The 27734-nt window shown below is 35.8% G+C and overlaps 1 protein-coding gene across 13 annotated transcripts in view; it reads left to right on the top strand.

Annotated features, from left to right (window-relative positions):
• The window catches only part of MYCBP2 (MYC binding protein 2), a 279427-nt gene that overhangs the window by 157484 nt on the left and 94209 nt on the right, over positions 1-27734 (top strand). For 9 of the 13 annotated variants that reach the window (XM_073795323.1, XM_073795322.1, XM_073795327.1 and 6 more), the window contains 10 exons: positions 153-331; positions 3029-3171; positions 4625-4725; positions 5421-5639; positions 11169-11394; positions 12339-12469; positions 13109-13196; positions 15489-15538; positions 22811-22983; positions 24413-24557. In XM_073795323.1, the coding sequence (XP_073651424.1) occupies positions 153-331; positions 3029-3171; positions 4625-4725; positions 5421-5639; positions 11169-11394; positions 12339-12469; positions 13109-13196; positions 15489-15538; positions 22811-22983; positions 24413-24557 (1455 nt within the window). The remainder of the gene's footprint in view (positions 1-152; positions 332-3028; positions 3172-4624; positions 4726-5420; positions 5640-11168; positions 11395-12338; positions 12470-13108; positions 13197-15488; positions 15539-22810; positions 22984-24412; positions 24558-27734) is intronic. The other 4 variants (XM_019920881.3, XM_019920874.3, XM_073795324.1 and 1 more) reach the window with 1 other exon arrangement.

Here is a 27734-nt window from a genome sequence, read left to right as displayed (position 1 = left end):
GGAAAAAATCCCGTGTAAGTAAACCCAGGCAGTTGAAACCTCTGATGCTCAAGGCTCAACTGTATTTGCCCAGTTTGCTGCTAGAGCTCGTTTTATATATCCTCTGTACATTATAAATAAATATAAACATGCCTTACATCTTTATCATGAAGGAAAATGTTAAATATGCTGTGCGCTTGAGGAACTATGGAAGCCGCACAGCAAACGGAGATGGAGGAATGACCACGGTTCAGTGCCCTGATGGCGTGACGTTTACATTCAGCACGTGCAGCTTGAGTAGTAATGGCACAAATCAAACCAGAGGACAGATTCCACAGATCCTCTACTACAGGTAGGTGTGTGTATAGAGATCAGGGAGCTATTCTACAGTGGTAGAACATGTGCAATTTACTACCAAGGTACAAAACGCTAAATGGGCAGTGATAATTGAATTATACAGCGTATCTTCATTGCACTTGCTAATTTGTATAAAAAGATCTCATTTTCATATGTAAATTCAGTGTTTACTTTAAAATGTTCTTTGTCATTTCTTTAATATCTTTGAAATGTTTATATACTGGGCATATGTGCTTGGCATATGTGTTTGTTGTCACTCTTATAGTTTTGTGGTCTGCATTTTCTAATTTTAATGGAATTTATTCATTTTTTTTTAAATACCAAAAGTTAATGATCAAATCATCTCTACCAAAGTACTGTTGTTACCTTGAACCAGTTATCCAGTCTGCAAAACATTTTGGTGTCTGTGAATCTAGTCCTTGGCGCCCTAGAATATATAATGATGTATTTCTAATATTTTTAACTAAAGCCATTCCTTAGGTAAACAGTGGAAAACAAAGAATTAACAACAATTTTGAGTTAAAAAAAACACTTTTAAATATACATTTCTCACTGAGTCTGAATTTTTCTTTTAGCAACTTAGCTGGAATCGTAGGTAGTAGTGAGTTCCATTCACCACATTGGTCCTCAACCTGACTTGACATCAAATCACTGAAGTTGCATATCACTTTCAGAGGCTTACTGCTTCCTCTGTTTCCTTCGTAAACAGTCAAGAGGACACTGCCTAGGCACAAAATGTTTTTCCCTAGATGTAGATGATCTGCTTTCTTTCTCCATGTAAAATAGAATAGAAATAGTAGGCATTAAATAGCTACATAGTGGCATGTTGCTGCTGAGATACAAAAGCTTTCTAATCTTTTTACCCTAATGAAAAACCTTTTCTGTTACACAGCCGCACAGTAAACAGTACATTATTCGCTTTCTCAAAAAGTAGATTGGAAGCCATATCAGACACAAAAGAAGAGTTATATGTTTCAAAAAGCTGGAGAGCCCCTTAAAAACATCTGCTGTCCAGACTTTATATCTTACACAAAATACAGTGTTTTTGATATTTTGATATTTTCCACCAAGGTTTAAATATCTTCAGCTTTAATTTTTTTTTTTTTTTTTTTTTTTTGCGGTACGCAGGCCTCTCACTGTTGTGGCCTCTGCCGTTGCGGAGCACAGGCTCTGGACGCGCGGGCTCAGTGGTCATGGCTCACGGGCCCAGCCGCCCCGCGGCATGTGGGATCTTCCCAGACCGGAGCACGAACCCGTGTCCCCTGCATCGGTAGGCGGACTCTCAACCACTGCGCCACCAGGGAAGCCCAGCTTTAAATTTTAATTAATTAAGTTTTAAAAGATTAAAATCACTTGACCATTAAAACCATGCTACTCTGATGGCTCCCAAGTTTATATCTCTAGCTTCCATCTCCTCTGAGCCCTGGAATGAATATCCAGGTCCCTCTGATATCTTCATCTGAGTGACAGTAATGGAGATGGTAATGAGAGTTCCTATGTACTGAGCACTTCCTTTATGCCACGCGGTGCTCTGAGGGCATTCCTTGTCTTAGCTCAGTCAGTCCTCACAGGAACCCCTGTGAGGTGGGCAATTTCCTATCCCTCCTTTACAGATGAGGGAACTGAGCCCTAGAGCGGCTCCACAACCTGCCTGAAGTCTCACTCATAGTAAATTATGGTCCTGGGGTTTGTAGGCAGGAAATTGGACTCCTGATGACCCACCTTTAACCACTGTACCACACACACGTCCTCTTTACAGTTGGCTAATAGACGTCTTAGTGGTAGTAGTCCACAGTCCTCCTCCCCACCCACAGGTACAGGTACAGCAAACACCTTGGGGGCATTCTTGACATCCCTCTTTCCCTCACACTTTACATCAGTAAGTCTTGGCAGCCGTACTTTTAAAATGTCCTACATCTGACCTTTTCTACCGCTCCCATAATTAACAGTCTAGCCCAAACCATCACGCCAACCTGGGTAGCTACCTGGATAACTGGATCTTAGAGAAAATAGCTTCAAACAAGTCTCCCTCCTTTCACTGCTGCTCTCCTACAGTCTGTCCTCCACCGCACAGCCAGAGTGATCTTAGAGAAATGTAAATTGTATCAAGTTCTGCCCTTGCTCACATTCCCCTCATAGCTTCCCCTTCCCATTCCAGGATAAAATGTAAAGTCTTTACTGTGGTGTTTAAACCTCATGTGATCTGACTCCTATTTACCTTGCCCACCTGTCACCCTTCACTCTCTGTCCTTTCATTCTAGTCGCACACACTCTTTCTCCTTTCATTCCAGTTCAAGGAACTCACAAGATGGGTGAGTTCAAGGAACAGAATGAAGACAGACTGTCTTCATTCTATTCCTTGAACTCACCCATCTTGTTCCTGTCTGAACTTTTATCTTACTGTTCTTTTTGCCTGAATACTCTTCTCTCAGCTCAGATCTTTTTTAACACAATTCAGGCCTTTGTTTAAATAGCAGTTCCATCATGATCTTATTTAAAATAACTTTGTGCCCTTATCTGGCTTTATTTTTCTTTGAAGCCCTATTACTCCTTAAAACTGTATAGCTCTATATTTACTTTTTTTAACTGGAACTTTTTTAACTTAAATGAGCTGTGATCCAGATATGATTCCTAGAGTTAGGTCTGTTTTACCCGCCATGTAAAATGATCTCATGTGTTACTTATGTTATAGGAGTGAATTCGATGGAGATTTACAATCTCAACTTCTGAGTAAAGCCAATGAAGAAGATAAAAACTGTAGCAGAGCTCTCTCTGTGGTAAGCACTGTTGTTCGAGCTGCAAAAGACCTCTTGCACAGAGCTCTTGCCGTGGATGGTAAGACTTCTCTTTTACTTCCTTAATAGTCATATTTTAGATTCTTTATTCCCCAGCTTATGCACAGAGCTACTGAAGAAGAACCATCTTGTAGAATCCCAGAAGGTTTTATTCATTATAGATCTACACATATACGTACATTAATTGGGGATCAGCCATACTCCATACACCAATGCAGAATTTTTTAGAATGTTCAGAAGTAATGATTTTACACTGTAGTTTTCTTACTTAGCCCATTAAGAGAAAAACTCTTGGTTAAACTGAGTCTTTGCTTCTTTCAGTAGTCAAAAAAAATTTCGTTTTCTCCTTTAGGCCTGTTTTTCTTTTTCTGTGTTCTATTTCTAGCAATAGTATCACCATTCATCCAAAGGTCTGGGTAATCCCAAACATCTCCCCAGATTCACTTGTCTCATGTGAGTTCTGTAAATTCTTCCACTGGAAGTTCTCCAGTTTGTATTCTCCTCTCTATCTGTTCTCCCACAGTTCAAGTTGCCATGGTTCAAGCACATGTTCTCTTTTTCATGGGTTGATAACATCCTAATAATCTCCCTGCCACCTTTACCCCACTCCCCATCTAGTTATCTAGTCATCTTCCACACTGGCAGCAGAGTTACATTTACAAACACATTACTGTTAGCTATAACATTTGTTCCTAAATGTAGTTGCACATCAGAATCACCTGAGAAGCTTGCTGAAAATAAAGAATATTTGGTCCATCCAAACTAGGGGTTTAGGCTGAACTAAGAAACTATTGCCCAGCCTACTTTGATGCAACAGCAGATCTAGAAACAAGTATTTGGAAATAATTGGCCTTCAATATAAAGGTCTTCATAACGTAGATTCAACTTATCTTCCCAGCACCATGTTCATGGAGAAATAATTAAAATGTTCATCAGCAAAGTGCTTTTTCCTTGGAAAAAATAGAAGGCAATATAGCTAATAACAGCAAACATTTTTGGAGTACTTAATATGTGCAGGCATTGTTCTAAGCATTTTACATGTGTTAACTCACTGGATCATCACAACATCCAGTGAGGGAAGTATTGTTATCCTGTCTTACAGATGAGTAACCTGCACACAAAGATTACGTAGTTTGCCTAATGACAGAAATATAGCTATGTGTTGCACCAAGATTAGTGGTTTAAAATCATGACTGTTACCCTAAGTTCTAATTCTGGCTCTGTCATTTTACAGGTGTATGATTTTGGATAATATACTTAAACACCGTGTGCCTTGGTTTCCACTTCTAAAAGGGGCGATAATAAAAGTACCTTATTGTAAGGATTAATTGAGATAATGTATGTAAAGCCCTTAGAGTAGTGCCAGGTCCTTTATAAGCACTCAATCAATGTCAACTATAATTTTACTCAAGAGACTAGAATACAGGCTTAGGACAGCATATATACATTACAATGAAATTACCTTCTAACTATAGTTTTAATGCCTTTTTTAGCTGATGACATTCCAGAACTGCTTAGCTCTTCCAGTCTGTTTTCCATGCTGCTTCCCCTTATTATAGCCTACATAGGACCAGTAGCTGCTGCTATTCCCAAGGTGTGTGATTTAATTCTCTAACTTTGAATTCTTTTTGTAAATATAATTTTATTTAGACTTTATATCTTTCCTTTAAAAATACTTCAATATTTGAGGCATCTGGGTTACAGGTAACAAGCAGGTAGACATGTAAATGGTAGAAGTTATTAGTTAAATAACTAATTCTCTGATCTTAGTATTGTTTACTGGATTACCATGCTTACTTATTGGCTTTACATTTGAAGAACTTGGGAATAGGAAATATATTTTAGAATATGATATGTAAGGAAAGCTTAAATTCACTGAGATCTTTAAAAGTTATAATGTCGATGCCAAATCTCCATTTCGAATAAAAATAACAATGTTAAAGGATAGGAGTGTTGTAAAATTGTGAAATATTCAAGACGTGGAAGAAATTATAAACTACTGATTCTTTGGCATAATTAAATTTGAGTAAAACCTAGTTTACTGCAGGTCCCAAAAAGGCAGAAGGGTTTAAAAATATGGACTAGGCTATATGTAACATCTAAGGTAAATTTAAGATAAGTCTTTTTTTTTTCTTTCCATAGAACAGATTTCTCTTTGAATGAAAACTTAGCTAGAAGAAACTCTAAATAGAAATTCCGATTAATAAGTATAACCAACAATTATAGTAATTAATCTTTTTAAAGCAACTTTCACACTTATCTCATTTAATCATTTTTTTTTTATACTAGGTGGCTGTAGAAGTCTTTGGCCTTGTCCAACAGTTGCTTCCTTCAGTTGCCATTCTGAATCAGAAGTATGCACCCCCTGCATTCAATCCTAATCAGTCAACAGATAGCACCACAGGAAACCAGCCTGAACAAGGCCTCTCTGCCTGTACAACCTCTAATCACTATGCTGTCATAGAGAGCGAGCACCCTTATAAGCCTGCATGTGTGATGCACTACAAGGTGGGCACCAGTTCCTAGGGACAGTTTAAACTTAAAACTTGATTTGATGTTCTATACTGATATCTCAAAGGATACTTGGTCTCTGTTCAAGTATAACTTCTATATGTAAATAAAGAGAATCAGCAGGTGGTTAGACACTGTCAATTGCACACCAGGGTTTAAGACAGTCTTTACTGTTAAAGAGTATAGTTTTATAGGGTTTAGGAAAGTTGTTCTCGTACCTTTTTGTAAGTACAGGGCATGTGTAGTGCTCAACTGCCAGTTATATATTGTAATAGTGGATATCAGCATTAAAATTTAAAAACCACTTTTTTTGAGCTGATATTATTTGTACCACAGCCTGAGCTCTAAAAATTTACATACCCAGTGTAGGATTTAAAATACTATACATAATGTTAAAATGTACCTATAAAATATTTATAAGTATAATGTTGTTATTATAGAGTATCCAAAATCCTATTCCTTGCTTTCTAAATTGTATCACTTAAATTAAGGGAGAGCAAGAAAATTTGTCCACTTAAATTAATTATAAGTTTAAGTTTTATGTGCTTGTAAAATATTCAGCTTTTTATAGTAGAATATGGTAAACATATGAAAGGTCAGCCTAGTACAGTTTACCCCTTTTCTCCATCATCCCAGATTCAGCTGTTATCAACTCTTGGTCAGACCTCTATCATTTATTCCTCACCCTCTTTGTCCCTTTCACATTCATGGATTTTTCATTATGTATCTCAAAATGTAAGGACCTGTAAAAAATAACCATGTTATTATCACACTTAAAAGAACGAATAATTCCTTTAGGTTATCAAATGTGCACATTTTAAGCTGTTTGAATTAGAATCCAAATAAGATTCATACATTTTGATTGGTTATGTCTCTTAAGTCTCTTTTAATCTGTTGATCCCCCTCCATCTCTCTCTTTTTTGTTTCCTTGAATTTTATTTAAGAAACTGGATCATGTGTTTTTTTGATAGGATCCTCTTCAGCTTGACTCCTGAGTCCTTTAGACACACCCCTTGTAGTCATTCATAACATCCTCACTCACTGGTGTAAGATGTTATAAGATGTTACAGGCTCTGGTATAAGACGTTATAAGAGCTTACACATTTCCTGCCTCAAATCTGAAACCCACCATTTTTTCAAAGTGCCATGATTCCTTTAAATGGTAATGAGTCTTTAAAAGCCAAAATACAGCCCTGGGAATGCTCATTTCTCCTGGGTTGTCATTGTTACTAGGTATTTATAGTGTATAGAACTAGTACATACACTCACACATAAACACACGTATTTATATACACAGGCATATATTATTTGTATATATATTTATGTATGTGGGTGTATTTATGAACAGACACATCTATGTGTATATGTATTTTTTTAAAGATAAAATACCTCATGAGTTTGTACTGATGATACTCATTCAAAATAAGGACCACAGGATGTTACACCTGAATCTCCTTTCTCGTAAACCAGAAGTTCCTGTTCTCGATGGCACTGGGAATGTTAGAATTAGAAAATCACTTAATTATTCATTCACTCTTTGTGTGTGTGTGTGTGTGTGTGTGTGTGTGTGTGTGTGTGTGTGTTTTGTCTTTTGGGCATATTCCCAACTAGGAAGTACAGAGAAATGACCATGTTTTCAAAGTAAGTGGGTATGGTCAACTACTGTGTTTTAAAGTAAATTGGAATAATCCCTCTCTCTGTGATTATGCCGCTAATTGGATGTACATTTGGCATCATTTATTTTATTTCATTCTAGATTTTTAGGAATTGCTTTTTAAGTTTTGTTTGATAATAGTTCAGTTACATAGTTTTAAGTCAAATCTGTAAAACAAAGTGTATTCAAAGAAATCTAGCTTTTATCTCTGTCCCCTCATTCTGTTCCCTTCTTCCCTGTCATGTCTTCTTCTCAGGTAACATTTCATATTATTATAATTTTATAGTTTAGCCTTCCATTATTTCTTTTAATGTAAGCATAGACACACAAATACAGATGCAGATGTGTGTGTGTATTCATTCCTCATGTTTTTCAACTTTTTATTTCGAAGAATTTCAAACCTGTATAAAAAAGTAATAAGATTTGTGCAGTGAACACCCCCATATGCCCTTCACTTGGCTTTGTTAGTTAACATTTTGCCATGATTGTTTTATTTATCTATATTTATTATTGTTAGACCATTTAAGAGCAGGTTGCAAACATCATGACCCCTCACCTTGTTCCTAAGAACAGTGAAGTTCTCTGTATAACCCTATTGTACCAATCGAATTTAGGAAATTTAACATTGAAACAAGGTTATTACCACAATAAAGAGTAGTAGTATATCATGTTATAAGCTAAACATTTTGCCTTTTTTCCCAACAATGGTGTTCATAGAATCTTTTTAAACCCAGACCGGGATCCTATCAGGTTCAAACATTGCATTTAGTTGTCAGGCCTCTTTGATCTCTTTTAATCTGCAGTAGTTCCTCAGCCTTCCTTCGTCTTTTATGACATTGGCATTTTTGAAGAACACAATCAGTGGTTTTGTAAAAATATCCTTTTTATTTGGATGTAATTGATTTTTTTTTAATGATTAGATTCACATTGTGCGTTTTGGGTGGCAACACCACATAAGCGATGTCCTGTTCTCCTCAGTGCATCCCATCAGGAAGTACTTAGTCACTTGATTATGGTGATAGCTCCACCAAAAAAAATCTTTTTTTCCCTTTGAAAGTGTCTATGGGTAGATATCTATGGGTTAGAGACTGTGTAAAAAATACTGCCTCGGGCTTCCCTGGTGGCGCAGTGGTTGGGAGTCCGCCTGCCGATGCAGGGGACGTGGGTTCGTGCCCCGGTCCAGGAGGATCCCACATGCCGCGGAGCGGCTGGGCCCGTGAGCCATGGCCTCTGAGCCTGCGCGTCCAGAGCAACGGGAGAGGCCACAACAGTGAGAGGCCCGCGTACCGGAAAAAAAAAAAAAATATATATATATATACGGCCTTTCAACAAATTTTAGTATCCATTGGTTATTCTTACCCAAATCATTCATTACTATAAAGACGGTGGCTTTCTAATTCTGTTATTACTCCCAGCTGGTGTTCTGTTGTAAAGGAGAATTTTCCCATCCCTTCCCCTTTAAAAATTTATTTATTTATTTTATGTGTTTATATCAATATGGACTCAAAGATTCTCTTTTTTCTCAGTGTTATAATCCTTTGCTGTCATTCAGTTTGATGCTCAAATTTTAATTGATTTGTCCAGGGAAAATCTGTTCAAGCTGGATTCTGTGTCCTTTTAATGTGTTTTCATCAGATTTTGAGCACTTCTTCTTAGTTCTAGTCAACACCACTGAGGTCTTTTCTTTATACCCTTTTCATTTACGTATGCCACTGTGAAGAATAATAATATTGAATACTATATAAAATTAACAGTTTCTTTGCAAAAATTTTGTCTTTTGTTAATCCCACTGACATTAGGATAATCAAAGTCATTCAGAAGTTGCTTGGGGTAGTTCATTTTATGTATATGTGTAAGTGGGTATATGATCAGTTTAATGTAAAGTTAGGCTTATTTTTTTATTTGTACTTAATTTTTATGAGTCTTTTTCCTATCCTAGTTGATTTAATTTTACTTATAAAATATGTGAAATATTAATATGGCTCCAGAAATAAAATTATACAAAACAACATACTCAGAATTATAAGTCTTTTTCCTTCTCTGCTTCTCACTTACTCCAGTAAGTGTCCTGGTGTATCCTTCCTGCGTTCTTTTTTGGAAAAAATCAGAACGATAGATAGATTGATTTAGTTGTAGTATTATTTTCCATCTTTATTTTTAAAAGGTAGCACACTATGTATACTACTTCGTACTTTGCTTTTTAAATTTAACACTGTGTATAGAAATCTCTCCATATCCATTTAAAGAGACCATCCTCATTCCTTTTTTACAGCCTCATAGTTCTCCACTGTAAAGACCTATCATAGTTTATTCAGCCAATCTTCTGTGTGTGAGCATCTGGGGTGTTTTCATTTTTTTGCAATGAATAACTTTGTGCCTGTGTTTAGAGTTTTTGGTTTGTTTTTTTTTGTTTCCGTATTGTTAGAAGCATTTCTTCAAAGTAAACTCCTAGAAGTGGGATGGCTGAGTTAAACAAATATAGAATGAGGAGCCTTGTGCTCAATAGATCTGGGATTGCTGATTCAGGGGGTGAATGCATATGTAGCTTTGCTAGATGTTGACAGTTCCCTTCCATAGAAGTTATGCCTCTCTTTTTTTTTTTTTAGTATTTTGTTTATTTATTTGGTTGCTCGGGGTCCTAGTTGCAGCAGGCAGGCTCCTTAGTTGTGGCATGCAAACTCCTAGTTGCAGCATGCATGCGGGATCCAGCTCCCTGACCAGGGCTTGAACCCTGGGCCCCCTGCACTGGGAGTGTGGAGTTCCACACACTGCACCACCAGGGAAGTCACAGAAGTTATGTCTTTTTGTGTCCCACCAACAATGTATGAGAATGCTTGTTTTCTCTCAGCCTCCCCAAAAGAGTTTGTGGTTAAATTTTGGGCCTTTTGCCAATATAATGGAAGGAATGGTGGGAAAATGGTGTCTCAATTTAGTTTTAATTTACGTTTATGTTATTATGAATAAAGTTGAGCTTTTTATTTAAATAGAGATTGGAAAAAAGTCCTCTACTAAAAATATTTGCCATCGTCCGAGGTAATTTTTTTTTAGATTAATATAATATTTAGGAAATTTCTTAAGGTTTATATCATGTCCTACAACCAGTTCATAGTTTACTACTTGACATGGTCCTACTTAGCTGTAATTTGACTACCATTACAGCATTCCTTCTACCATAATGGTGACAGAAGCTTAAAAGTGGCCTTAAAAATATATATAATTATGTGCCATCGTAATCTCATATATACAGTAAAATTTCAGGTTAGGAAAATATAAAAATCTAGGCTTTTATCAAGTGTATAAGTGTGTGTGTATTTATATTTATTCTCATAATATATGAAGTTACAAAGTTTTTTTTGTTAATGAAAAGAAACATTTGTAATGGATACTATGAATGGTAGATAACCTAAAAGTGACTAAAACCTTACGTGTTAATGATTTATTAATTTCCATCAATGTATCTTTATATTTTACCTATCAAATTATATTGTGAGTTACCGACTTACATTCCTTAAATGCATACTGACTGAAGTGGAAAATTTATTATATAAACTCTTCCACAGGAAAGTCAGATAGCTGAATGTTTATGGAAATTAAGCAGCTTTGTAATTGTTTTTCTAATGATATCAGTGTGTACTTAAAAACATTAATGCAAATATTAGATAGAAAGCAATAGATATTTCAAGTGAGGAGTCGAGACAATTGATACTGGCCACTAATACCTTGATTTCTGATCATTTAATTCCTTACTTAAAACTTATTTTACAGTATGTTGAAGGCATCATCTTTACAGTATGATGTCCTGTTTCTAAACTAGACAAAATGCTAAAATCTGATTCATCTTGTGCGAGTGACTTTTTGCCTGTTGACCTCAGGTGACATTCCCAGAGTGTGTACGGTGGATGACAATCGAGTTTGACCCTCAGTGTGGTACTGCACAGTCAGAAGATGTCCTCCGCTTGTTGATTCCTGTCAGAACTGTTCAGAATTCAGGATATGGACCAAAATTGACATCTGTTCATGAAAATCTTAATTCCTGGATAGAATTAAAGAAATTTTCAGGATCCTCTGGGTGGCCTACCATGGTTTTAGTGTTGCCAGGTAAGTTATTTTTTTTCTTTTTTGTTTTATATAGTAAACTATATGCATTTATGATAATTATGTTTAGTAAGGATACATCATTGAAAATGTTTATTTAATTTTTAGAAGAATTTCTTCAAGACCTGCTCTGTATCTGGATTGCAGTTGGGTAGTAAAGAAGACTCTCTGGGCATGGGGCATAACATGGCCAAGTTTTAGGAAAGAGAATGTTTTGAGGATCTTGTGAGAAGAGATTAGCTTGACAAAAGCAGAGAGTTAATACTGAGGAGTGGCTGTCTGTATAGTTGGGGCCAAACTATAGAAAAAGTGGATCAGGTATTTTATTTTCCCAGTAAGTGCTAAAATTTGAGAAGTTACCAAGGACTTCTTCCTTTCAAGAGAGCTGGTGAACCACCGAACCCACTGAGTTATGTGAAGTTATTGTTTTCGAGCTTGAGGGTGTATGTGGCCGGGTGGGTGGAGGCACTTTTGCTATTACAGTCTGTTGTTTTTTTTAACCAATTAACCATAACTACTCTTGTGATCTCTCACTAATAGCCAATTTGAATTTAGAAACTTCTTTCTTCTAGTCTGACCTGCCTTGTTTGTTTGTGGAAAAATCAGACAAAGCCAGATTTTAGCCTAGAGAGGATTGCTCACTCTGAAACAGAAGAGGCTAACCTAGGTCACCTTAGTAATTGACGGATAATTGACAATTATCACTTGTGTGTAACTTAACTTAAGACATGTGATTAAGGAGAATTAGATCATAAAGAAAACAAACAACTGGCATGGTTCTATTGTTTATACTGTCGTTTTTAAGCACAGCTTTGTTCAAGTAGATATAGGGACCCCAAAAAGGACTTGGTTCTTTTAGTACCTGATTTGTATTGCTACCTATCTTGAGATAGATAAAAGTAAGGAAATTTTGATAAAGTTGTTTCAGATTTTGAACTCAATGTTAGCTTTTTTCTTAGGAAATGAGGCCCTTTTTTCACTGGAGACTGCATCAGATTATGTGAAAGATGACAAAGCTTCTTTCTATGGTTTCAAATGTTTTGCAATTGGATATGAGTTTAGCCCTGGACCTGATGAGGTGAGGATGAATTATCTTCTCATTCTGTTAAGGAAGATTGTGTTTCTAAGGGCTGCTGTTGACTTAAATTGTGTTTGCTCTCTGTATTCAAGAAGTCTGAAATTTATTTTAAGCTAGAGTGTATAATTTAAAATACTCTGTAGTTTAATTTTGTGCAGTGATCTGGTTTTGCTACTTTTAATATGTGAAGAGAATGGAGTCTGTGCAACATGACCCAGCCTTTAAAGACTTAGTATAGTTGTGCCTGTTCCAAACCTGCTCTGGTAGCTATACCTTTCTAAGTAAATTATAGAACCTAATTTCACCATGGGACTAACTTAGTATCTCTTCTAAATGTTTCAAATCATACAATAAAAAAAAAGTCAAGGTGAAAGAGTGATCATGTTCCTTCAAAGTAATGAATGAAAAATTCTTTGGGCAATGAACCTGTAGGTCTGAAACTTACAACCAGCATGAGACATAATATTAAATCTCTTACACTCTTAATTAACCATTAGCTCCTAACATATGCTTCCTTTTAGTTTCAAACATTACACTTGAATGCAAGTCACTTTTTTTTTGATAATCCACATCATCTTTCAAAAATTTCATCTTGCAAACAGTTTTTAAACATCTGATTTTGTTTTTGCAATTCTCCAGGGAGTCATTCAGTTGGAAAAAGAACTAGCCAATCTTGGTGGGGTTTGTGCAGCAGCTTTGATGAAAAAGGATCTAGCACTTCCTATTGGTAAGTGTGGTCAAGTACTCGGTGTTTGTTTATGATTTTAAAAAAATTTTAAGAATAGAATATGTTCATCACAGAACATTCTGAAAATAGATTAGCAAAATGAATTCAGTAGTCACATACATTCATGAGCAACTGCTTAATATACTGGTTGTTTGGGTTTTTTAAATGGAGACTGAAGAGTATCTCTAGTTTTTTTATTCACACACATATATGCATACAAGCACTTTCTTATGTACATACATGCTATGCGCCAGGCCCTGGGTTAAGCACTGGAAATAGAGTATTAAACCAAAAGCTTGAGATATCTCTCAGAAATCCTAGTGGACATATCAGATAGGCGATTGGATGCTCATTGTTTGGAGCTCAGGGGACAAGTCAATAGAAATGTCATTTGGACGTAGTTGGCATTTAAAGACCGTATGAAAGAGCAATATGAAAGATGAGCTAGGAAGAGAATGCAAATGAGAAAGAGAATACAGCCAAGGGTCAAAGCTGGGACTTGTCAAAATTTCAAAGACCAATGGAACAGGAGGAAGAGGCTGCAGGAAAGACTGAAGCAGCAGCCAATGAGGTAGATGTAAAACCTCAGGAGAGTGTATATTGGTGGGATTTTTGAATGAAACTGAGAAAGCAATTAAAATTTGTCATTGGGTTAAACTTGTTGGCTATTTATATACTCAAGAAGAAATACATATATATCAGTAAAAGGAGAGAAGTATAAGGACTTTTAGAGTGGGGTGAGAGAATGGAAAGTCAGGAGGGGGAGTCAGGTTGAACGTAGATGGCTCTTTAGAAGAGTTTTCATGTGATGCACAACAGAGAAGTGAGGCAATGGCCAAAGAGTACCTATTTCTAGGATACAGAATTGTGTGATACATGAGTTGATTTATTATCAGAATTGTAAAGATGAAAGTAAGGCTTAAAATATTTACTAATTCCATGATGTTTATCCATGGTCAAACATTTTATTTTTACAGTAGTTGGGAATAAAAGGCATTATTATTGTATTTCCCCAATTCTCACCTCCAAAAGTGCATCTGTATCTCCTTCCTCTGGGGCTACCCTTCCCACTTTATTCTTTCTTTCCTCCCTTCTCTTTCTTTACTCCTTTCTTCCCTATCTAAATCTTCTCCTCTTCCTGCTCCCTTCCACCCTTCTCTGTACCCTTGTTCCTGCTTCGTGTTGACACATGATGAGGAAATGAGACATCTGTGTTCTATTCATATGAGGGAAAATGGCACAGCCTCTTTGAAGGAGATGTGTCAACAGCTATTCAAATTTTACATGCATGTAGCTTTTGATGTAGCAATTTTTTATGCATACTTGCACAAATGCTCAAAAAAGGTATGTTGTAAGATAGATTAATATAGCAGTATTTGTGATTATAAAACCTAGAAGCAACCAAAATGCCTGTCATTTGGGATGTATGCAGCCTGTTAAAAAGCAGCAACAAAAAAGTAGACCTCTATGTCCTGGCCAAGGAAGATGTCCAAGTTATATTAATTAAGAATAGCAAGCTGCAGCAGAGGGTCCCATTTTTGTGAACATTATATTGTAAGTATATAAATATATGTGTATGTACCCACAACGTACACGTGTGTGTACATTGACACATATGTACATACATATTATTTGCACACAAAATTTCTAGAACAATACATAAGAAACTGTTGACACTGTTTATCTTTGGAAGGGAGTGGTAGCAGAATTTTTCATTCTACACTTCTGCATACTTTGAATATTTCGCTTTGAATATGTATTACTTTAGTAGTAATATTTTATGAATTAATTAAACTATCAAAGAAAATTCAATAACTAAAATATATTCTACATAAAGCAGTAAAGGAGAAAATGGCTAGAGAATACAGTCACTATCTTACATTTTCCTCTAAGTAACTGTTGTTTACTAAAGGTAAAGCTCTTCTACAATATAACCAAACTAGAAAGGCTCAGATTCTGAAAATTCAGTTCCCTCATTTTTCTTTTTTTTTTTTTTGTTCTAAAAGTAAATATGCTAAAGTCAAAAATACACATTTGTGTACATAAACATAGTATATATCTTTTGAAAATCCCTTGATGGTTGCTTTTTGAGTATTGTCTTGAGAATTACAGCTTATATTCACACTGAAAACAGCATTTGAAAATTTAAACCACTGAGATTTATCCAGAATGATAATAGTTCTCTTCAATTTGGAATATCAAATTTGTGGGAAAGATGTCATGAATGCAGAAGACTAGAAAGATAAACTAAGGATGAATATATTTTAGTAAACCTTTTCATTTACACAACAGGTAATGAATTAGAAGAAGACCTTGAAATTCTTGAAGAGGCTGCATTACAGGTATTGTCCTGATAATTGTAAGGGTAAACTTTGTACATTAATTTTAAGCAGAATTTTCACTCAGATCAACCTTATTTTTCTTGAACATAGCACTCATTCATGAAGTATTTCATTCCATAATTGGCAGTTATAGAGATAAATAACTCATAATTTCTCCCCTTGATTGGAGAGACCCACCACATGAGCCCGTGTTGTACTGTGTGGTGGGTGTTAACTCTGGAGTAAGGCGAAAGCCCTGCTGGAGGAAGAAGAGCTACCAAGTGCCAAGGGTCCAGGGGAAGGCTTTGCCCAGCATTGGACATTTAAATTGGATCTTGAAAGAAGTTTTATTGACCAGTTAGAAAAAGGGGGAAAAAGCTGTTAGTAATAGTAATTTAAATAACATCTGTAGAGCATGTTATAGTTTACCATGTCTTTGATGTTATTTGTCTATTTCTGCAATTACACTTTGAGGTTAGTATTTTCTCTTGTATCTTACAATTATAATAACTTCAGTTCAGAGACGTTTTGTGATTTATCTAAGAATTCAGCTAACTGGGAGATAAAGTCTAATATCCAGGTCTTCTAATATCAATACTTAGAGTTAGTGGTTTACATTTTATTTATTTTCTGAAATGAATCGATCACAGCAGTAATAATAAAAACAAACATTTATTTGATCTTAACTTTATCACTCACTATTCCAAACACTTTTCATATTTTTAACTTAGTCCTCACAGCAACCCTATGAATTAGAGACTCGTATTTACAGGTAAGGGAACTGAGGCACAGAGAACTTAAGTGGCCCAGAATCACACAGCTAGTAAGCAGCTGGGCTAGAATTTGACCTCTAGCAGTTTGGTGACAAAGTCCATGATCTTGATCACTGTGCTCTAATCATAGGGAGTCATGGTATCCTCAATAATGTTAAGAAACGTCTGTGTCTTAAAAACCCACCAGCTTTTGTTTTTTTTTTCTTTTAAAAAAGTTAAATCTCTGTATCTTAAGATACAAAAAATAAAAATTAATTTAAAAAATATTTAATAAACATACTATGTGTCAGATAACATTCTAGCTAAGGAAAACCATCAAGTACCTCATATTATCATTACAGGGATTATTACAGCTTATAGAATGTCATTTAGGCCAGATATAAAGAGGTCTTTATTGTACCCCTGTAAAGAGAAAAGTGATTTCCCAAAGTACCCACCGTTTTGGCATGTAAGGTCATCACTGTGATGGTCTAACACCTACTGCTTGTTAGGCAGATGGTGGGCATTTAAATGTGTTATTTAATTTAAATTTTATGATAACCACGGAAGAGATATCATTTGATCACCAGTTTATACATTTCACTGATTCAGGAATGGTCAGTAACTTGTTAGCTCGAGAGCACACAGCAATAGCTTGTCCAGAGTCCGGATTTGACCTCAAGTCTGTTTGACTTTAAAGATTACGACTTTGAAATTGCATGGCTTATAGAATGCACAAGTTACTTGTGGTAGAAATTGATAGAAATGGAAATATAATCCTTCTCTATGAAAACTATTATGTTTTGAAATTTATTATATGGTCATTAAAAATTTTTCTAGAGTTTTAGCCCTTAAAGCAAGTCTTTCCAAAATATAAGGCTTGCTTCTCATATAGGTGAGAACTAAAATTTCAGTTTTATCTGCCTTTTTTTCTTAACTTTAATAAGGCTTACACAGGCTAATGCAGTGTATGTGCAGCCACAGTCAGACTTCCATCTACTTTTTGCCAAAGTCAAGACCTTGGTACCCACCTGCCCAAGAGAACAAACACAACGTACCCAGGATAGCTACCAGTAATGGAGACACAAAAAGAGGGAGACCTTTACAGCTGTCTTCGAAAGGGAGCCCTGGCCCTGGCAAAGAGGGACGTGGCACATGTAGAAAGCTAGAATGGGAGGAGATGCACCATTGCATCTAGCATGCAGATCTCTGATAAATCATTTCTTTTTTGAGGGAAGAAAGACACTGGAAATAGTATCCCAAGTTTTTCCCTCCTGAAAGTTTTCTACTTTATAGGCTAAAGGAGCACTGGGGCATGGGAAGAAAATTATTTCCCCAAAAAGGCCTGTCTAAAATTGGGTGCAAATACAAAAAAATTCATGAAATTAAAGTTTTATATTTTAAAATATACAAATGTCAGATAGCCTTATCCACCAGAGGGCAGACAGCAGAATCAAGAAGAACTACAGTCCTGCACCTGTGGAATGAAAACCACATTCACAGAAAGATAGACAAAATGTAAAGGCAGAGGGCTATGTACCAGATGAAGGAACAAGATGAAACCCCAGAAAAACAACTAAATGAAGTGGAGATAGGAAACCTTCCAGAAAAAGAATTCAGAATAACGATAGTGAAGATGATCGAGCACCTCGGAAAAAGAATGGAGGCAAAGATCGAAAAGATGCAAGAAATGTTTAACAAAGACCCAGAAGAATTAAAGAACAAACAAATGGAGATGAACAATACAATAACTGAAATGAAAACTACACTAGAAGGAATCAGTAGCAGAATAACTGAGTCAGAAAAACAGATAAGTGACCTGGAAGACGGAATGGTGGAATTGACTGTCACGGCACAGAATAAAGAAAAAAGAATGAAAAGAAATGAAGACAGCCTAAGAGACCTCTGGGACAACATTAAATGCACCAGCATTCGCATTATAGGGGTCCCAGAAGGAGGAGAGAGAAAGGACCTGAGGAAATATTTGAAGAGATTATAGTTGAAAGCTTCCCTAACATAGTAAAGGAAATAGCCACCCAAGTCCAGGAAGCACAGAGAGTTCCAGGTAGGATAAACCCAAGGAGGAGCATGCCAAGAAACACAGTAATCAAATTGACAAATATTAAAGACAAAGAAAAATTATTAAAAGCAATAAGAAAAAAACAACAAATAACATACAAGGGAACTCCCATAAGGTTAACCCATAAGGTTAACAGCTGATTTCTCAGCAGAAACTCTACAAGACAGAAGGGAGTGACACGATACATTTAAAGTGATGAAAGGGAAGAACCCACAACCAAGATTACTCTGTCCAGCAAGGATCTCATTCAGATTCAATGGAGAAATCAAAAGCTTTACAGACGAGCAAAAGCTAAGAGAATTCAGCACCACGAAACCAGCTCTACAACAAATGCTACAGGAACTTCTCTAAGTGGGAAACACAAGAGAAGGAAAGGAACTACAAAAAAAACCCCAAAACAATTAAGAAAGTGGTCATAGGAACATACATATCAATAATTACCTTAAATGTGAGTGGATTAAATGCTCTAAACAAAAGACACAGGCTTGCTGAATGGATACAAAAACAAGACCCATTTATATGCTGTCTACAAGAGACCCTCCTCAGACCTAGGGACACATACAGACTGAAAGTGAGGGGATAGAAAAAGATATTCCATGCAAATGGAAATCAAAAGAAAGCTGAAGGAGCACTGCTCATATCAGATAAAATAGACTTTAAAATAAAGAATGTTACAAGAGAAAAGGAAGGACACTACATAATGATCAAGGGATCAATCCAAGAAGAAGATATAACAATTATAAATACATATGCACCCAACATAGGAGCACCTCAGTACATAAGGCAAATGCTAACAGCTGTAAAAGAGGAAAACGACAGTAACACAGTAATAGTGGGGACTCTAACAGCGCACTTAGACCAACGGACAGATCATCCAGGCAGAAAATTAATAAAACTCAAGCTTTAAATGACCCAATAAACCAGATAGATTTAATTGATATTTACAGGACATTCCATCCAAAAACAACAGGTTACAATTCCTTCTCAAGGGCACACAGAACATTCTCCAGGACAGATTACATCTTGGGTCACAAATCAAGCCTTGGTAAATTTAAGAAAATTGAAATCCTATCAACCATCTTTTCCGACCACAACACTATGAGATTAGAAATCAGTTACAGGGAAAAAAATGTAAAAAACACAAACACATGGAGGCTAAACAATACATTACTAAATAACCAAGAGATCACTGAAGAAATCAAATGACAATGAAAACATGATGATCCAAAACCTATGGGATGCAGCAAAAGCAGGTCTAAGAGGGAAGTTAATCGCAATACACTTCTACCTCAAGAAACAAGAAAAATCTCAAATAAACAATCTAACCTTATACCTAAAGGAACTAGGGAAAGAAAAGCAAACAAAACCCAAAGTTAGTAGAAGGAAAGAAATCATAAAGATCAGAGCAGAAATAAATGAAATAGAAACAAAGAAAACAGTAGCAAAGATCAATAAAACTAAAAGCTGGTTCTTTGAGAAGGTAAACAAAACTGATAAACCTTTAGCCACACTCATCAAGAAAAAGAGGGAGAGGACTCAAATCAATAAAATTAGAAGTGAAAAAGGGGAAGTCACAACGGACACCACAGGAATACAAAGCATCATAAGAGACTACTACAGGCAACTCTATGCCAATAAAATGGACAACCTGGAAGAAATGGACAATTTCTTAGAAAAGTATAAATTTCCAAGAATGAACCAGGAAGAAATAGAAAATATGAACAGACCAATCACAAGTAATGAAATTGAAACTGGGATTAAAAATTTTACTACCAACAAAAGTCCAGGACCAGGTGGCTTCACAGGTGAATTCCATCAAACATTTAGAGAAGAACTAACAGCCATCCTTCTCAAACTCTTCCAAAAAATTTCAGAGGAAAGAGTGCTCCCGAACTCATTCTACCATCACCCTGATAACAAAACCAGACAAAGGTACTTCAAAAAAAGAAAATAACAGACCAATATCACTGATGAATACAGATGCAAAAAACCTCGACAAAATACTAGCAGATAGAATCCAACAACACATTAAAAGGATCATACACCATGATCAAGTGGGATTTATCCCAGCGATGCAAGAATTCTTCAATATGCACAAATCAATCAATGTGATACACCATAGTCACAAATTGAAGGATAAAAACCATATGATCATCTCAATAGATGCAGAAAAATCTTTTGACAAAATTCAACACCAATTTATGGTGAAAACTCTGCAGAAAGTGGGTATAGAGGGAAGCTACCTCAACATAATAAAGGCCATATACAGCCAACCCACAGCAACCATCATTCTCAATGGTGAAAAACTGAAAGCATTTCCTCTAAGATCAGGAACAAGACAAGGATGTCCACTGTTGCCACTATTATTCAACATGGTTTTGGAAGTCCTAGCCATGGCAATCAGAGAAGAAAAATAAATGAAAGGAATAAAAACTGGAATAAAAGAAGTAAAACTGTCACTGTTTGCAGATGACATGATACTGTACGTAGAGAATCCTAAAGATGCCACCGGAAAACTACTAGAGCTAATCAATGAATTTGGTAAAGTTCCAGGATACAAAATTAGTGCACAGAGTTCTCTTGCATTCCTATACACTAAGAACAAAAGATCAGAAAGGGAAATTAAGGAAACAATCCCATTCACCATTGCAACAAAAAGAATTAAATACCTAGGAATAAACATACCTAAGGAAGTAAAAGACCTGTGCTCAGAAAACTACAAGATACTGATGAAAGAAATCAAAGGTGACACAAACAGATGGAGAGATATACCATGTTCTTGGATTGGAAGAATCAACATTGTGAAAATGACTATACTACCCAAAGCAATCTACAGGTTCAGTGCAATCCCTGTCAAATTACCAATGGCATTTTTTACAGAACTAGAACAAAAAAATCTTCAAATTTGTATGGAGACACAAAATACCCTGAATAGCCAAAGCAATCTTGAGGGAAAAAAACTCAGCTGTAGGAATCAGACTCCCTGACTTCAGACTATACTACAAAGCTGCAGTAATCAAGACAGTATGGTACTGGCACAAAAAACAGAAATCTAGATCAATGGAGCAGGATAGAAAGCCCAGAGATAAACCCACGCACCTATGGCCAACTAATCTTGAGAAAGGAGGCAAGGATATACAATGGAGAAAAGACAGTCTCTTCAATAAGTGGTGCTGGGAAAACTGGACAGCTACATGTAAAAGAATGAAATTAGAACACTCCCTAACACCATACACAAAAATAAACTAAAGATGGATTAAAGAATTAAATATAAGACCATAGGAAGAACACTCTTTGCCATAAATCACAGCAAGATCTCTTTAGACCCACCTCCTAGAGTAATGGAAATAAAAACAAAAATAAACAAATGGGACCTAATGAAACTTAAAAGCTCTTTCACAGCAAAGGAAACTATAAACAAGACGAAAAGACAACCCTTAGAATGGGAGAAAATATTTGCAAACGAATCAACAAAGGATTAATCTCCAAAATATATAAACAGCTCATGCAGCTCAATATTAAAAAAAAAAAAAAAAGCCAATCCAAAAACAGGCAGAAGACCTAAACAGACATTTCTCCAAAGAAGACAAACAGATGACCAAGAGTCACATGAAAAGCTGCTCAACATCACTAATTATTAGAGAAATGCAAATCAAAACTACAGTGAGGTATCACCTCACACCGGTTAGAGTGGGCATCATCAGACAATCTGCAAACAGCAAATGCTCTCGGGTATGGAGAAAAGGGAACTCTCTTGCACTGTTGGTGGGAATGTAAATTGATACAGCCACTATGGAGAACAGTATGGAGGTTCCTTAAAAAACTAAAAATAGAATTACCATATGACCCAGCAATCCCACTACTGGGCATATACGCAGAGAAAACCATAATTCAAAAAGACACATGCACCCCAATGTTCATTGCAGCACTATTTACAATAACCAGGTCATGGAAGCAACCTAAATGCCCATTGACAGATGAATGGATAAAGAAAATGTGGTACTTATATACAGTGGAGTATTAGCCATAAAAAGGAACGAAATTGGATCATTTGTAGAGACATGGATGGACCTAGAGACTGTCATACAGAGTGAAGTAAGTCAGAAAGAGAAAAACAAATATCGTGTATTAACACATATATGTGGAATCTAGAAAAATGGTACAGATGAACCAGCCTGCAAGGCAGAATTAGAGACACAGAAGAAACGTATGGACACCAAGCGAGGAAAGCGGGGTTGTGGGGAGGTGGTGGTGGTATGAATTGGGAGATTCGGATTGATGTATATACACTAACATGTATAAAATAGATAACTAGTAAGAACCTGCTGTATAAAAAATAAAATCCGAAAAAAAGTCTGTTATATGATACAAGAATATATATATATATATATATATATATATATAAAATAAATTAAAAAAATAAACAAAATGTTTATACAAATGTTCTCTTTTACCCAACAGGTGTGCAAAACCCATTCTGGTATTCTTGGAAAGGGTTTAGCACTTTCTCATTCACCAACTATATTGGAGGCACTAGAAGGAAACTTACCACTTCAAATCCAAAGCAATGAACAGTCCTTTCTGGATGATTTTATTGCTTGTGTCCCAGGATCAAGTGGCGGAAGGCTTGCGAGGTAATGTATATTCAGTACTACAATGACTTCCTTTCAGGGCTTGCCTCAGTCTTCATTTCTGAAGAGAAATGAGAGGGGAGTCGTTAGGATGTTACAGTGCTGCCTAAGATAATCTAGTTTATGTGTTTTGGACTTGCCGAAGTATAAAATGGTAGTTAATATTTCAAAGTATTTTAAAAATATATAATAGCTGTTAAAAATATGTAGAACACCAGGTAAAATTGAGAAGTCTGTGTACTTGATGGTAGTATTTAATATCTGTACTAAACTCCTAAGTCTATCCCTATATTTATTTTAATATGAGTTTTTTCCAAATCTACAATTAATGCAAATATAAATTTAGAATTTAAATTAAATCATTTGAGGTTATGGAGTTCTCATTTATTTTGTTGCTGTCTGCTTTTTTGTGAAGATGAAAACAAATATGCTGACTTGTGATTTTACTAGTAAATATAGAAATCTGACTTCTTTCTGGCTTTAATTTTAAAACTACAGAGATTACTCTTTAGTTTTTAAAAACCAAAATGGTGATTGGAGAAGAATAGAAAATCTTTTAAGTCAGCCTCCGTGCTATCTTTATGGACTTTTTATGTAATGCATGGCAGAATTACTCATTACTCATCTCACAGGACAACTTGAATGTAGATCATGGATATGATGATCATGAATTCAGGCATGGATATCACAAAGTACAGAAAATAGGCCAAATTTACATGGAAGAGAGGGTAGTAAGGGAAGGTAGTTAAGAAATTGTGTAAAGAGAAGCAGCCGCATAGCACAGGGAGATCAGCTCGGTGCTTTGTGACCACCTAGAGGGGTGGGATAGGGAGGGTGGGAGGGAGACACAAGAGGGAGGGGATATGGGGATGTATGTATACGTATAGCTGATTCACTTTGTTGTACAGCAGAAACTAACACACCACTGTAAAGCAGTTATACTCCAATAAAGATGTTAAAAAAAAAAAGAGAGAAGATAGACAACATATCTTTAACCTGCTTGCTCTCCAGCCAGCAGAATGTCACTTCTGTCCCTGCTTTGACAGACACCCTGCTCTTTTCCAGGCTTTCAGTTTGGCAAATTCAGCAGGCCTCCCTTAAAGAGTGTATTTGGGACTTCAAAGTATATGCAACTTAAATTCATTTTCTTGCTTATTTTAAATCAGCTATAGTTAAAATTTCAAATTTCCTGATTTTAAAATTATTTCTATTTTATTTGTAATCATCAGAAATCTTATATGCTTCAGCATATTTTTTAATGAATTTGTCAATAACTATTTCCAAGGGATACACTTGTGGTCATTATCACTGAATCAGAAATGAAGATACCATTTTAGCGTTTTGTTTGATACAAGTTTTATTCATTTGGCTTAGTTTCATGTTAATCATTGAAGATGTTGATGAATGTTTGGTTTTTTTCATTTACTGCTAGGTGGCTTCAGCCAGATTCCTATGCTGATCCTCAGAAAACATCTTTGATTCTGAATAAGGATGATATTCGTTGTGGTTGGCCTACCACCATCACTGTTCAAACAAAAGACCAGTATGGGGATGTGGTACACGTTCCCAACATGAAGGTAATTATATTGGGATTGTATTAGACAACTATGTACTGACTGTTGTAACTAATAAAATTTTAGAAATGGCCAGTGCTTAGAGTCCACATGCAGTACCCTCTTTAGATATACGTAATGAAGGAAGCCAAAAAATTGTTTAAATGGCTTGTTTATATTAATCAGTACTCAGCTTTCCAAGGTATCTATTTTTTGGTTTGTTTTTTTACATTTTGCTAGGTGCTGTGGTGATTCCAAGGAAGGATAAGAAAGTGTCCGTACAAAGAGTGCTAAGCACACAGAGGGAAGGCCATTAATACATAAGTGACTGAATAAATCAATGAAAGAATACATTTTAAAATTTTGTACCTATCTTTTAAAAGACTCAAATACATTTTGCATTTGGTACTGTTGAAACAAGCTTTAAAATATAATATTGATACTTATACATAAATTTGGATTGTAAAAGAATGAGGATTGGAACTAGTCATGTGCTATATTGAAGGATATAGTTCTTTGGATACCTTTTCCCTGAAACATGAATTAATAATGACATTTCAGAGCATATTGTAATGCATGATATTAAGTCGTTTGTGATATAATCTATTAATTAAATATTTTAAACTTTTATTATATTTCTGAAAATAGTCAATATTGAACGAAAATTTGTATAGGCAATCCCTAGCCGCCCCTGCCCCCCAAAGTTGTATTACAAAGTGATTTGGTTGTTTGGAACTTAGAGTTGATTAAGCCACAAAATCTTTTTTACTCACAGAGCAGCTGATTTTACCTCAATATTACTTTTTTTTTTTAAGACTTTTTTGATGTGGACCATTTCTTTTTTTCTTCTTTTTTTTAAAAATAAATAAATTTATTTATTTATGGCTGCATTGGGTCTTCGTTGTTGCACGCGGGCTTTCTCTAGTTGCAGCAAGCGGGGGCGACTCTTCACTGCAGTGTGCGAGCTTCTCATCACAGTGGTTTCTCTTGTTTCAGAGCATGGGCTCTAGTGCTTGGGCTTCAGTAGTTGTGTCACACGGGCTTAGTTGCTCTGCAGCATGTGGGATCTTCCCAGGCCAGGGCTCGAACCCATGTCCCCTGCATTGGCAGGCAGATTCTTAACCACTGCACCACCAGGGAAGTCCCAGAACTATTTCAACTACTTGATTTATACCCTGAAGAAGCACAGTGCCACTGGAGCCTCTAACTTGACTCATAGTAAAAAAAGACACAAGACATATAGTTCACATGTCTTAAGACCAGTAAGTAAAACTGTATGGAAAAGTATTTGACCCTGATACTAAACAAAAATCAGGCTCTTCACCAGTGGCTTTCAAAGTTTTGGCCATGACCCCCAGCAAGGATTTGCATTATGACCCAAACGTACATATATAGGGTGGAAGAATATGTACTCTTAGTTACATACAATATATATAATACACATTCATACAGTATGCTGCACTCTTATATTTTCCCTTATATCTTACTTTTTAAAGGAAGATCACACCCCATCAAAGTGATTTCAGGCCCGCTAAGAATTACTCTTTAGAATGCAAAAAGCATCACAGATTATAAGAAAAAAATTGAACAGAGAAAAAAGTAATTCTGAAAGTGATACAAAAAATCACTCCACTCAAGGACAGAGTTTTGATCACAATACAATATACATTAATATATTAAGGGGTTTGTGTATTCACTGATGAATTTCTCACTTAAGTGTATGTAGTGAGTTGTTAAATCCAGTCTTTGAGCCCACAGTAAGTTCCTTATTCATGTGACTATGTTGTAGTTACCATTTTCCAGGTAGGTATAACATTTCATTTCTTTTTAATGTTTATACTGTTATGCCTATAGTGTATCTTCAGCTGTATTTTCCTGTGTTTCCACCTTGCTTTGTTGTCTCTTACTCCATTCTGGTACCTGGGTTGTTTACATCTTACATTTCAGAGTCAGACTTTATGCTTTATCTTTTGTTCTCCTCTTTGGGTTCTTTTTTTTTTGCGGTACGCAGTCCTCTCACTGTTGTGGCCTCTCCCATTGCGGAGCACAGGCTCCAGACGCGCAGGCTCAGCAGCCATGGCTCACGGGCCCAGCCGCTCCGCGGCATGTGGGATCCTCCCAGACCGGGGCACAAACCCATGTCCCCTGCATCAGCAGGCAGACTCTCAACCACTGCGCCACCAGGGAAGCCCTTTGGGTTCTTGTTTTAGCCACATGATCTGTCTTTCTTTACTTCCTCTTTTTTTTTTTTTTTCCTACATATTTTGCTTCTTGAGGGCGAGAAGCCCTAAATCTCTCACTCAGTATGCTCAAGTTCATATCAGATTTATGTCTAATTTAGAAACCGTATCTAGGAAACTCCAGTAAATACTATTTAGGAAAAGTGATTTGCATACCTCTTGATGTTTAGTTTATTATATCACATTATCATATTAGCTGAAAACAAAATTAGTTCAATCTGTTTTGTTTTCAGGCTGATAGCACATGAAGTTTTAGGAGCATTTTAGACTTCTCAGAAACTGTTGAAGTATCCTTATGTAGTAATAACCAATTATTTGGAACAAAGAAGTTGGTTTGCAGGTAATATTTCAGTAAGATCCAGAATCCTTTTTAAAGCAGCAAGTGTTATTGGGGTTTTTTTTAACTTATAAAATGATTATTCCAAGGAAATCTTATTTAATGAAAAGAGAAACTTGTGTAGGAAATAAAAGAATAACAAATTTTACAAAGAAGCACAGTTTATGAAAGAAAGCAGAATGGTTATCATTTTATATCTCAGTACTCCTAGAGTATGAAATTATTCAGTGATTTACTTCAAGGTTCGTAGAACATAGGCAGATGTACTTCTGCTGTTAATTTACTTAGGGTAAATATAGTTGTTTAAAGAAAGATTAAATCAAAGTAGTACGTATAAAAATAGTGGCTATAATTTAAAATCAAACGTCTTAGAATTTGGAAGTGTTTGCTTTTTTTTCCTTTTTATTACATTTAAGTTTAAAACTTTTAATGGTGGCAATGTATATGAGCTGAAGAATTTTACCATGTATCTTTAAACTTCTGTGTTTTAAATGTAAGATGTGTTTTTAATATTTTCAGAGCATTATATCAACCCAAATACTGATTTCTCATAACCCCAACTAAAGATTGTGGTTATTTAATGGAATGTATTTGCTAGCTACACTTAACTTTATATATAGACAC

This window comes from Tursiops truncatus, chromosome 18 (assembly GCF_011762595.2).
Source record: "Tursiops truncatus isolate mTurTru1 chromosome 18, mTurTru1.mat.Y, whole genome shotgun sequence".
Classification (NCBI taxonomy): Eukaryota; Metazoa; Chordata; class Mammalia; order Artiodactyla; family Delphinidae; genus Tursiops; species Tursiops truncatus.
Note: the sequence above shows the minus strand (reverse complement) of the source record. Positions and strands in the feature narration are given on the sequence as shown.